Raw genomic sequence first — 12,829 nt, 5'->3', positions numbered from 1 at the left:
TCCAACTAGTACCTAGAACAATTTAGGAGCTGGGAGCTATTTGAGCTGCCAGGCTATTGTAATGCCCTCTGTTTACCAAATTCTCTTCTCTATGGTTGAATAAATTCTCAGAGGAGGAGGGTGTTACTAATCATGGATCCTGTCTGCTCAGGACTTAAGAGTTCCTATACCCACCTCTCAAAGACTTCTCTAAAACACACCTCTTCCCTAATGATCTGAAGGTTCTAGAGAAACAGTGTCTCCTACTAAAAGATTAGTGTTCATCTAGCTAAAGGAGTTTAAAGTGATCATTCGAAGGGCCAACTGAGGCCCCTGAATATACATAGCTCACACAAGAGCAATCCAGAACTTGGCTGGAGGAGAACCAAGATGGCGGCATAGGTTAACGCAGGAGTTTGCTGCCTTGAACAACTACTTCAAAAGTGAAACTAAAAGACGGAACGGACATCACCCAGAACCACAGGAACGCTGGCTGAGTGGAAGTCCTACAACTAGGAGGAAAGAGAAACGCATACGGACACTCAGAGGAGGCGCAGTGCTGAAGTCAAATTCTGAGGTGCGGAGTGCGCGGAGCGGGCTGGCGACGGAGGGCGAGGTTGGCGATTTCAATCAGGAGGGAGTCGCAGACTCTGAGCTCCAGATCCGGGCGAGTCTTTAGGGACCCAGACTCAAACGGGAGAAGCGGGACTGTCTGGCTTCGGTCAGAGCGAGTGCAGCTTTCTCTCCGAGGTTTGCAGCGGGTGCTGGGACTCAGAGAGGCAGAGCCCCTGGGGACAGGACTGAGAGCCGCCATAACTGCTCTCTCCAGCCCACCCTGTTGATCCTGTGCGACCCGCCCCGCCCAAGCCCTGCACAGAGGCATTTGCCGGATAGCCTCAGGCAAAGGCTAGATTAGCACCTCCCTAGAGGACAGAAGTTCTCTCACTGCAGACACAGCTGATTCTCATAGCCACTGGCCTGGAGGTCAAACCCTCCCTGGAATTAGCTACAACAAGGTTTAACTATAAGACTGCGCACAAAGACCACTAGGGGGTGCACCAAGGAAGCATAACAAAATGCGGAGACAAAGAAACAGGACAAAATTGTCAATGGAAGATATAGAGTTCAGAACCACACTTTTAAGGTCTCTAAAGAACTGTTTAGAAGCCGCCGATAAACTTAATGAGATCTACAAGAAAACTAATGAGACCCTCGATGTTATATTGGGGAACCAACTAGAAATTAAGCATACACGGACTGAAATAACGAATATTATACAGACTCCCGACAGCAGACCAGAGGAGCGCAAGAATCAAGTCAATGATTTGAAATGCGAGGAAGCAAAAAACACCCAACCGGAAAAGCAAAATGAAAAAAGAATCCAAAAATGCGAGGATAGTGTAAGGAGCCTCTGGGACAGCTTCAAACGTACCAACATCAGAATTATAGGGGTGCCGAAACCGATTTGGCTCAGTGGATAGAGCGTCGGCCTACGGACTGAGGGGTCCCAGGTTCGATTCCAGTCAAGGGCATGTACCTGGGTTGCGGGCACGTCCCCAGTGGGGGATGTGCAGGAGGCGGCTGATCGATGTTTCTCTCTCATCGATGATTCTGACTCTCTATCTCTCTCCCTTCCTCTCTGTAAAAATTCAATAAAATATATTTAAAAAAAAAAAAAAAAGAATTATAGGGGTGCCAGAAGATGAGAGAGAGCAAGATATTGAAAACCTATTTGAAGAAATAATGACAGAAAACTTCCCCCACCTGGTGAAAGAAATGGACTTACAGGTCCAAGAAGCACGGAGAACCCCAAACAAAGGGAATCCAAAGAGGACCACACCAAGACACATCATAATTAAAATGCCAAGAGCAAAAGATAAAGAGAGAATCTTAAAAACAGCAAGAGAAAGAAACTCAGTTACCTACAAGGGAATACCCATACGTCTGTCAGCTGATTTCTCAACAGAAACTTTGCAGGCCAGAAGGGAGTGGCAAGAAATATTCAAAGTGATGAATACCAAGAACCTACAACCAAGATTACTTTATCCAGCAAAGCTATCATTCAGAATTGAAGGTCAGATAAAGAGCTTCACAGATAAGGAAAAGCTAAAGGAGTTCATCACCACCAAACCAGGATTATATGAAATGCTGAAAGGTATCCTTTAAGAAGAGGAAGAGGAAGAAAAAGGTAAAGATACAAATTATGAACAACAAACATGCATCTATCAACAAGTGAATCTAAGAATCAAGTGAATAAATAATCTGATGAACAGTATGAACTGGTGATTACAATAGAATCAGGGACATAGAATGGGAATGGACTGACTATTCTTGGGGGGGAAAGGGGTGTGGGAGATGTGGGAAGAGACTGGACAAAAATCGTGCACCTATGGATGAGGACAGTGGGTGGGGAGTGAGGGCGGAGGGTGGGGCGGGAACTGGGAGGAGGGGAGTTATGGGGGGGAAAAAGAGGAACAAATGTAATAATCTGAACAATAAAGATTTAATTAAAAAAAAAAAAAAAGAGCAATCCATAGGCACAGGCAGCACTGTGTGTATAGAGAGTATGTATTCTGGAGCCAGAGAGACCTGAGCAAAAACCCCTGATAGGACCAACAAGCTGCAGGGCAGTGCTTGGGCAACTCAGTGAGTTACTCCACGCCTCACTTTTCTTGTCTGTAAAATGGAGATAAGGTCAATCGCGCAGAGCTGTTATGAAGATTAGGGGAACAAAGCATTCTCCGTCCAGCCCCAAGAACAGTACCAGGCACGCTGCATGTGGTTAAGCAAGAGGTAAGAATACAGTAAATCCTCACTTAACAACATCAATAGGTCCTACGACTCTAAGAGAAACAACATATAATGAAACCAGGGAGCCATATGCTAAAAACAGAATGTAAAACTTTGCTTTTCCACTCTTACTTTCAGAATTCATTTTCAGAAATACTACTCAATTTTTTCTATCCAGATAATGTTAATCCCTTCATATCAAACAAGTATTATAACTACATCTTAACATCAGAGTCTGTAATACAACTAGATGTCAAATCTTTCCGCCCCAATACTTCTTTCAGCCCCATAACTGCCACTGTGCTTCCTCTTCTTAAAAGATCATGCCTTTTGTCACCCCGTGCCCTTAGTGACCTGATCCTCATTGTACTTCTGGGTTCTTACTATTTTCCTAACAAAGGCACCTGTAATAAGATACGGAGGTTCAGAATGGATTCTCTCCATTCCCTCTCAGTAGGTGCCAGACTGACCAATTAGGAAATTTCTTAGAAAAATAAATCAGCTGTGTCCAGTCACGGTTCAAATGCATTAATTTAGCATCTTAGAATGTGGCAGACGTTCACACAATAATGAACATTTTGAGGGTCTCCATGTATGTGTTGCATGCTAGGATAGTGTGTATCCAGCTAATCTTCATGGCAAGCCTATGAGGTACTACCCTACCCCTTTTACATTTACTAAAGCTCAAGCCAGGCTCAGTGTCATGCTCAAGGGGTCACAGTTAAGAATGGTGCAGAGCTTGTGTCCCAACCCAGTGTGTCTGACCCAGAGTCCCATCAGTTCATGCTGTAGACACAACCTACATTCAAAGGGTTTGCATCAGAAATGTGTGGAGTTGTCAATGGGTCGTATTTGTTTTCCAAATACCTCTAGGAAACACTAGCCCAGGCTAGTGGGTCCTGCTGCCAAGGACAAGTGAGCACCAGATGATGCAAGGGGTCAGGGGCTAGTGCAGCGAAGCAGTGGGCACATTTTCCTTCCATCACCAGGGAGAGAAGCCAAGAGTAGACGCCCATGATGATGATGATGTTGAAGAATAGAATGAAGAAATAAAATGGAGTCACTATGGTCAAGCTGCTAAATTATTGAAAGAAAGTAAGCTGAGGCATAAGGAAACAATTCTATTCTTGTCTAAACTAGCCTGGGAACTTAAATTTCTGACCTTTCCAATCCTTCGTCAATACCTGGATGCACATTAGTCCTTTATGCATCAGTCTGGACATACATCAAACCTTCAGTGAACCATCGTAATGACCTCAAGAAGGAAATGCTCCATTATTCACAGCACTGGACATCTGGAGATTACCATCTTGAGCCAACCCAATGGCTAAGAATGCAGGACTGAATTTTTTTAAATATATTTTTATTGATTTCAGAGAGATAGAAACATCAATGATGAGAGAGAATCATGGATCATCTACCTCCTGCACACCCCCTACTGGGGATCGAGCCTGCAATCCAATCCGGGCATGTGCCTTTGACTGGAATCGAACCCAGGACCCTTCAGTCCGCAGGCTGATGCTCTATATATACTGAGCCAAACCAGCTAGGGCTGAATTTTTTTCAAACATGTACTTCTTACTATAAAACTCTCAAACTTTTCTTTCTCCTTCGGAACACTCTGGGTATTGCCTAACTGTGTTTCCTCTTTGCAAACCCTAAGATCCTTAAGTAAAACTGTGTCATTTATTTCTAGACTCCCGAATCTCTTGAGCTGGGTGGACAATGCCTTCAGTAGTCCTCCCTATGGCAGGCCCTCAACATATGTCCCACAGTAATCCTCACAACCATCCTGTGACTGTGGTTATTCTGACTCTACAGATAAGAACGAAGACTATGGGCCTGGCCAGTGTGGCTCAGTTGGTGGAGAATCCACCGATCACTGAAAGGTCACCAGCTGGATTCCGGGTCAGGGCACATGCCCTGGTTGCAGGTTCAATCCCAGGGGGTGCATATCAGGAGGCAATCTGTCATGTTTCTCTCTAAGATCATGTCATGTTTCTCTCCACTCTCTCTAAGATCAATGGGGGAAAAAATATCGTCGGTGAGGATTTTTAAAAAGAAATTAAATAAATAAATAAATAAATAAATAAATAAATAAATAAATAAATAGCTGTTGAATGTTCCAAGGGTCTGCCATTACTGACAGTCACCCAGCTGACCGGTGAGACCCCATGCTCCCTCCCCACAGCCTCCCAGGGCCCCCAGGTGACCCAGGCACCCTTCTGGACCCTGCCAGGGGAGGGTCCCTTCTAGCCCCTTCTCCGCCCCTCGCCCCACCCGCGCCGCTTCCTGCGCAGTGCACGCCGCTCCCGGAAGCCCCCAGGCCGGAGGACAGGAGACGGGGAGCTGCCCGCCGTCCCGCCGTCGCAGGGACCCCGGCGTCGGCTGCTGCCAAGACAACCCCACTTACTTCGGTCGCGGAGCAGAGCGCCCGCGGTTCGCAAGGCCGCAGCCATGTTGAGGCGGAGCGAGAGCATTCCCGGGGCGGCCTCCGCCGGCCCTGGATCCCTGCCGTGGCGGCGCGCTCAGCGGGGCCCCAGCACCGAGCCCAGGGCGCCCCTCCGCCGCCCGCACCTGATCTCGCTCGCGTCTCCCCCGCGCCCCCGAGGCGCGCCGCCACCTTCACTACCCGGCTTCGGGGCGGGGCAAAGCGAAGCCACGCCCTTCGCAGGAAGCCCGCTCAGCCGCAGCCCCGCCCCCAGGTTCAGGGCTGCGCTCGTGGCCCCCGCCCACCCCCTCCTCCACCGCAAGTCCGTGCCCTAAAGTCCCGCTAGACTCCGGGTCGTCCTGGACGAATGCCCTGGTTGCAGGCACGTGCCAACCTCACTAAGGCAGGAGCCATAGCCACAGCCAAGGACTTTCTAGATATTTCCATTACTGTTACTTAGGTATTAGGATGCTTCGACTCAGTTCTCCAGTTTGCTTGCCCGGTTACAGCACAACTGTGCAGACCTTGTTTTGTTTTGCTTTGTTTTCAGAATAGGCAAAGGAATTATTTTATACTAGAGACTCATGTCATGATTATTCAGTTTCAAGATTATACTGCTAACATGAGAACGTTACGAAAAGTGAAAGCCAGTAAGGCAAATGCAGTTCTTAGAGGAATGGTTTGCGCAGGGAGCACAGGAACCTCCCTCATTTCTAGCCATTCCCACACCTCCGACCCCCCACCCCCACACCCCAACCGTGCCCAGATGTTCAGCGCATCGTGTAGAATGAGACCAACAACCCTTATAACAGAAAGCTCTCGGGCATCATTCGTTCATTCATTCACTGAACAATTATTGAGCACTTACTATGTACACTGAGAAAACAGCAGTGAACAGAACAGACAAGGGCTTTTCATGGGATTTAGGGGAGACAAAATAATAATAATATGTACTATTTTGGGTGATGATGAGCATTAGAAAGAAAAAGTAAGCGACATAGGGAGATGGGGGAGGGAAGACTAATGTAATTTGAAATAGGCCAGAAAAGTCCTCTATAACATGTGGGCAAAGTAAGGCCGCAAGCCAGGTGGAACATTCCACCAGATGAAGTCTAGATTGGGTTAAAACCAATTTCCTGTAGTTAAAACGAGTGCTCGTGATTGGTTTAGTTTATTATTGAAGTTAGCCCTCCTTATGGATGAGCCCAGTGTAAAATGTCTCATTACAGAGATTGCCTTTCCTATTACCTACACGACCTTCAAATCCAAGCAAGAGATGTTTCTCGAAAAGCAGACAGTGAAACTTGCTCCAAGTATCAACTGCTTCCTATATATACATTTTGCTAGCTCTACTCTCATAGCAAGCGTTCGTTTAATTTGCCCTTTCCAGAGGTGATAATTATAGATAATATACTTCTCTACCTAAAGCCTAAATCTATTTCTTTTAAATAAACTACACAGAAAGACTCTACATTTTGAAATGCTGTGCTGGATAAAACTGTAGACAACGCCAGAGAACTAGAAAAGGCCCCGGGTTTCAGATGTCTGAGCTACATGAGCTCTTCTCAACCACCTCAGGGAGCCTGGATAAGCCACCCTCCATGGGGATGCTGTGCCCCTCCTGCCAGGTGCAGATAACCAGGGCCTTCAGGCCCCTCCCAGGCCAATGCTGGTGATTAGTGACAAGGCATGAAGGTGCCACATCTCACATCTTCAACAGTTGGGAGGGGCTAACTTTGTATCTGACCAGAAAGGAGAAAGAAGCTCACAAAACATACTTTATTAAATATACCAACATAATAACATTTTAAAAAATGAATTTGCACCATTTCATACATTTTACTCACATCTTGCATTTTCATTTTTACTGACTTAAAAAGCCCAGCCAAAATTCCTCATGTGTAAAACCTCCTGGTTGATGGCCATGTAAAGTACAACATAGGAAATATAATCAGTAATATTGTAATAACCCAGCCAGTGTGGCCCAGTGGTTGAGAGTCGACCTATGAACCCGGATGTCACAGTTTGATTCCTGGTCAGGGCACATGCCGGGTTGTGAGCTCGATCCCCAGTGCATGGCATGCGTGAGGCAGCCAATCAATGATCCCCTCACATCGTTGATGTTTCTATCTCTCTCTCTCCCTCTCCCTTCCTCTCTGAAGTCAATAAAAATATATTAAATATATATATATAAATAATAATATTGTCATAACTATGTAGGGTACCAAGTGGGTACTGGAAATATTGGTGGGAACACTTCATAAAGTATCTGATTGTCTAACCTGACCACTATGCTGTACACCTGAAACCAATACAAATGATATTGAATGTAAACTGTAATTGGAAATAAATGATTTTAGTGAAGTACTGATACCAGCAAAATGTGGATGAATCATTATGCAGAGAGAGAAGTTCTACACAACAGAGTACACATTGAGAAATTCCAAATAAATAAATAAAACCTGGTGTGCATATAAAGACTCAGAGGTTATAAATGGGAACAGAACTTCATTATTCTTCCCCTAAAGAGAGTACCATAGCAATCGGTATTTCTAACCTATGATTTATTTCTTACAAATATCAAATATAACAGCTTTCCAACGAGTACTTTTTAATGTTTTTATGAAATGAAAGCACATAAAATGTGCTTTATACCGGCTCTTTTCAAAACTGATTAGAAAACAGCCCTTTACCCAGAAATTGTGAATTCTAAATATGGGTTTACTAAGAAAACTAGAAAGGAAGGCCCTTGAAAGACTAAAGACATTTACAAAATTATATGAGGTTTATATACATGTATGCGTGTGTGTACATTTTATTTACATATTTATGTTACATAAGTGCATTTTATTCTGGCTTACGTATTTGTAACAAAATTATATACCACTTCCCTTTGCAAACAGAGGGCCAAAGCAGTCTCTGGACCAACTCAGATAAGCGGCACCCCCACCTTGTGAAGGTTGCCTGAGCTGGTGACTTAATTAGTGAGGAAAACACTGTCACAGACAGCGCTCCAGTTCAGCCCGTGGTCCTCAATAAAATGAACTTGTTGGTTTCAGCTCAATGCTTCAGGGAAGGGGGGTGAGAGGAATCGCCTAATTCATTATGTGCCATGATTGGCATCTCTGAGCTACACAAACTAAATTTAGATTACTCAATTCTGTTTCCTTAATCAGAAAAATAGAGCAAGTGGGGGTGATGTTCAATGCAAGAGAAACAGTGGCTGTGTGAGGCAAACAAATGATTACTTGGAGAAATCTGATCGATTGTCCCCACAATTGTTTTATAGCAAAGAGGCCACCTGACCAGGCCAATGTGTTACACATTTTTACTCCTCCCTTAACCCTACAGAGCCTTATGCCCACTAATGGCGATGGGCTTTTTGGTGCATCTGCACATATTTGAGAACCTACTATGAGCAATGCAATGTCAAGGCTATAAAAAAGCAAAAGTAAACCAGACTGTCAAGTAGTTCATTCATTTATGAAACAAATACAGTGTGTGTGGAGATCCTACCTATATCAGACATGAGCCTACAGCCATGAATTAGACTTTCTTTCTTTTTCTTTTTTTTTAATTCATTTCAGAGAGTAAGGAGAGGGAGAGAGATCGAAACATCAATGATGAGAGAGAATCACTGATTGGCTGCCTCCCGCACACCCTACACTGGAAATCCAGCCTGAAACCCAGGCATGTGCCCTTGACCAGGAATTGAACTGTGACCTCCTGGTTCATAGGTCGACACTCAACCACTGAGCAACACTGGCTGGGCTGAATTAGACTTTCATGATACTTACATAAGGTCAGGCAGACAATAAAGAAAAGCTATACAATATATATCAGGTATGGCTAAGGAACCACAAATAAAAATAAATGAGGCCAAGGAGTGGAGAGAGGCAGGAACTGCTAGTTTTGGTGGCATAGTAGGACGTGGCCTCTGCAAAGGTGGGATTTGAGCAGGACCTGTGGGGAGTGAGGGAGGCTCTCTGTGGAAGGGCTCTGCAAGCAAAGGAACCACCAAGTGTAGATATGCATTTGAAACTTGAATTAGTTTCCTAGGGCTGCTGGAATAACGTACCGAAAACCAGGGGGCTTAAAACAACAGAAATTATAGTCTTCCAGTTGTGAAGTGCGAAATCAAGGTATTAACAGGGCCATGCCCCTCTAAAATCTGTTGTTTTTTATACTGTTTTGTTTTTACCTGAGTGTTTTATTTTTATTTATTTATTTTTAAATATATTTTTGATTTCAGAGAGGAAGAGATAGAAATATGATGAGAGAGAATAATCGATTGGCTGCCTCCTACATGCCCCCAAACCAGAATCAAGCCAGCAACCTGGGCATGTGCCCCTGATCGGACTTGAACCTGAGACCCTTCAGTCCACAGGCCAACGCTCTATCCACTGAGCCAACCCAGCTAGAGCTTTACCCGAGTGTTTTATGTTGCAGGAGGAACAGGTACAGCTATCCCACAGGAAGTTTGAGGGGTCATCTATACAAAACTGACCATGCATTCATTCTTTTACAAAACAATTTCCAGAGAAGTCATCACTCCCCTCACTGATTTGTCCTTCCCAATTGCTAATAGTTGCCCTTTCCCCCTTTTTGCTTCTGTCCACTCCCTTTTGCGTTGTCTTCAAATACAGAGTAAAGACCTTTGGGTAAAGACAGGGATTCCAAAACATGAATATAACTTCACTCCCTCCCCCAGACCCGACAAAAATATAAACAGAGGGTTTGCTGTTGTCGTCAGTGGTGTTTTCAACCCCAAACTTAAAAGAATTGGGGCAGGGGTGGGAGGAGAAGGGAACCATAGCAACATAATTTTGGAAGCTTTTAACGAGTTGGTTAAACAGTTCATGATTTAGCAGACACAAGAAAACTGAGTGCTAAGCTGGCCATCCTAAGACAAGAACCATCCAGATTTACATGATAGCTTGGTACATGGCTCGTGGTTGGCAGCACCAGGCACCTCTGGAAGTGGGGATGAGAGAGGAGATGCTAGAATGAGATGGATTGAAAGCCTGTTACAGAAGTAGTCAGATTGCCTAGGTTTCCCCACTGTAGTGCGCGACTGCCCCCATCTACCCAGCAGGAGCCTGGAGGTTTGCTTCCTAGACAGGAAACAGAGGGCTCTGGACTGAAGATACCAGGCACGGTTCACAGCAGAAAACAACTGAAAAGAACGAAGGTGCGGGGACCCAGCCCTCTTCTCCTTTTCCCCACAGGAACTGGGAAGAGTCTGGAACCCGACCAGCCCAAGGAGACCTAAGGACATTGATATCGGGTGGGGCCTCCCTGACGAAATGGCCCAGGCAGCTCACTGGAAAGAGGTACACATCTCTTACCCACACACTTTGAGCACTTTCATCTCCTATTTGGCATTCTCAGCAGATAACCAAGCACCACCTGACATCAGAAGAAATCCTCTAATAAGGAGAACAGAGACCCAAACAAACAAGAAAAAACAACATGGAGAAAACTGGGATGTGGCCATGGCTGCAGGACACTGCAGAGGGAAAGTGAATACTTGTCACTTGAATTGCCACAGATTAGCCTCCTGTCTGTCTCTGAATCTTGGAGCAGGTCTGCTACATAAGCACCAAAGGTAGAGAGGGTTTTGTGTGACCTCAACTTAAAGGGCCACATCAGGCTTCAGGGAGCAGAATCTCTATATATAAAAGCCTAAGCAGCCCTAGCTGGTTTGGCTCAGTGGATAGAGTGTTGGCCTGTGGACTGGGGGGGTCCCAGGTTAAATTTCGGCCAAGGGCACATGCCCTGGTTGCGTGCTCGATCCCCACTAGGGGACGTGCAGGAGGCAGCCAATCAATGATTCTCTCTCATCATTCATGTTTCTATCTCTCCCTCTTCCTTCCTCTCCGAAATCAATAAAGAAATATATTAAAAAAAAAAAAAAAAAAGGCTAAGCAACTGAACGACCTGTCGCTATGATGCGCACTGACCACCAGGGGGCAGACGTTCAATGCAGGAGTTGCCCCCTGGTGGTCAGTGCACTCCTACAGCCAACCTCCCATGGCTGGCCAACATCCCGCGGTCCCTCCTCCCCACCCCACCGACCCCGATCGGCCCCAATCCCAGCCAGGCCAAGGGCCCCAACTGTGCATGAATTCATGCACCGGGCCTCTAATCTACACTAATAAAAGAGAAACATGCAAATTGGTGTCACTCCGCTACCCTTCCCAATGGCTAATCAGGGTGATATGCAAATTAACTGTCAGCCAAGATGGCGGCCAGCAGCCAGGCAGCTTGAAGCGAACAGGAGGCTTGCTTGCTTCAGTGGCGGAGGAAGCCAACTTTCCCCGCCTGCTGCTGCCGGCCGCTGAGCTTGCAGTTTGAAACATTGTTACAAATATAGAAGCTAAACAAAACCCCAGAAACCTGCTTTCAGCCAGCCGGGCTTCAGCCAGCAGGACCGCAACATTGTTTCAATTATAGAACAAATGCAGATCCCTGCTTTCAGCCAGCCGGGATCTCAGAGCTGGAGTTGAAACAGTGTTTCGATTATAGAACCCAAACAAACCAGATACCTGCTTTCAGCAGCTAAGGCCTCAGAGCTGGAGCCAAGCCTCAGAGCTAAAACTGGCCCAGAATAAAAAAAACAAAACAGAAAAAAGGAGCGGTTGGGAGCTTCAGTCACCGCCAGCCTGAAAATAGCCCTCAGCCCCTCACCCAGACTGGTCAGGCACCCCAGTGGGGACCCCCACCCTGAAGGGGGTGTGACCAGCCGCAAACAGCCATCAGCCCCTCACCCAGGATGGCCAGGCCAAGTGGGACCCCCACCCTGATCCAGGATACCCTTCAGGGCAAACCAGCCAGCCCCCACCTGTGCACCAGGCCTCTATCTTATATAGTAAAAGGGTAATATGCCTCCCAGCACCAGGATCAGCGGAGCCGCGAGGCCTCCCGGCACCAGGATCAGTGTGACAGGGGGCAGCACCCAAACCCCCTGATCACCCTGTGGCTCTGTGTGTGACAGGGGGGCGGGGCCACAACCTCCCTATCGGCCCTGCTCTGTTCATGACAGGGGAAGGCGCCCCAACCCCCTGATCAGCCCTTCTCTGTGCCTGATAGGGTGGAGCTCCCCAACCCCCTGATCGCCCTGCGGCTCTGTGTGTGACAGGGTGCGGCGCCCCAACCCCCTGATCAGCCCTGCTCTGTGTGTGACAGGGTATGGCGCCCCAACCCCTCCCCACGGGCCCTGCTCTGTGTGTGATGGGGTAGAGCCATAACCTCCCCATCGGCTGTGTGTGTGATGGGGTAGAGCCATAACCTCCCCATCGGCTCTGTGTGTGATGGGGTAGAGCCATAACCTCCCCATAACCTCCACACACCCCTGAGTGTGACAGGGTACGGCACCCCAACCTCCTGATCCGCCCTGCTCTGTGTGTGACGGGGGGAGCTCCTCAACCCCCTGATCGGCCCTGCTCTGTGCGTGACAAGGGGGAGCTTCCCAACCCCCTGATGGGCCCTGCTCTGTGCATGACAGAAGGGAGCTCCTCAACCCTCTGATCAGCCCTGCTCTGTGCGTGACAGGGTATGGAGCCCCAACCTCCCCTGATGGGCCCTGCTCTGTGCGTGACAGGGGGGAGCTCACCAACCCCCTGATCG

At 47.0% G+C, this 12,829-nt stretch overlaps 1 protein-coding gene across 2 annotated transcripts in view; it reads right to left on the bottom strand.

Moving 5' to 3' along the window:
• Positions 1-5,346, bottom strand: part of FECH (ferrochelatase) — a 33,257-nt gene extending 27,911 nt beyond the window's left edge. The window contains exon 1 of one of the 2 annotated variants that reach the window (XM_036321824.1): positions 5,183-5,346. In XM_036321824.1, the coding sequence (XP_036177717.1) occupies positions 5,183-5,249 (67 nt within the window). In that variant the 5' untranslated portion in view covers positions 5,250-5,346. The remainder of the gene's footprint in view (positions 1-5,182) is intronic. The other variant, XM_036321823.1, reaches the window with a different exon arrangement.
• Positions 5,347-12,829: the final 7,483 nt, after the last annotated feature.

Source organism: Myotis myotis, unplaced genomic scaffold (assembly GCF_014108235.1).
Source record: "Myotis myotis isolate mMyoMyo1 unplaced genomic scaffold, mMyoMyo1.p scaffold_m19_p_9, whole genome shotgun sequence".
Lineage (NCBI taxonomy): Eukaryota > Metazoa > Chordata > Mammalia > Chiroptera > Vespertilionidae > Myotis > Myotis myotis.
Note: the sequence above shows the minus strand (reverse complement) of the source record. Positions and strands in the feature narration are given on the sequence as shown.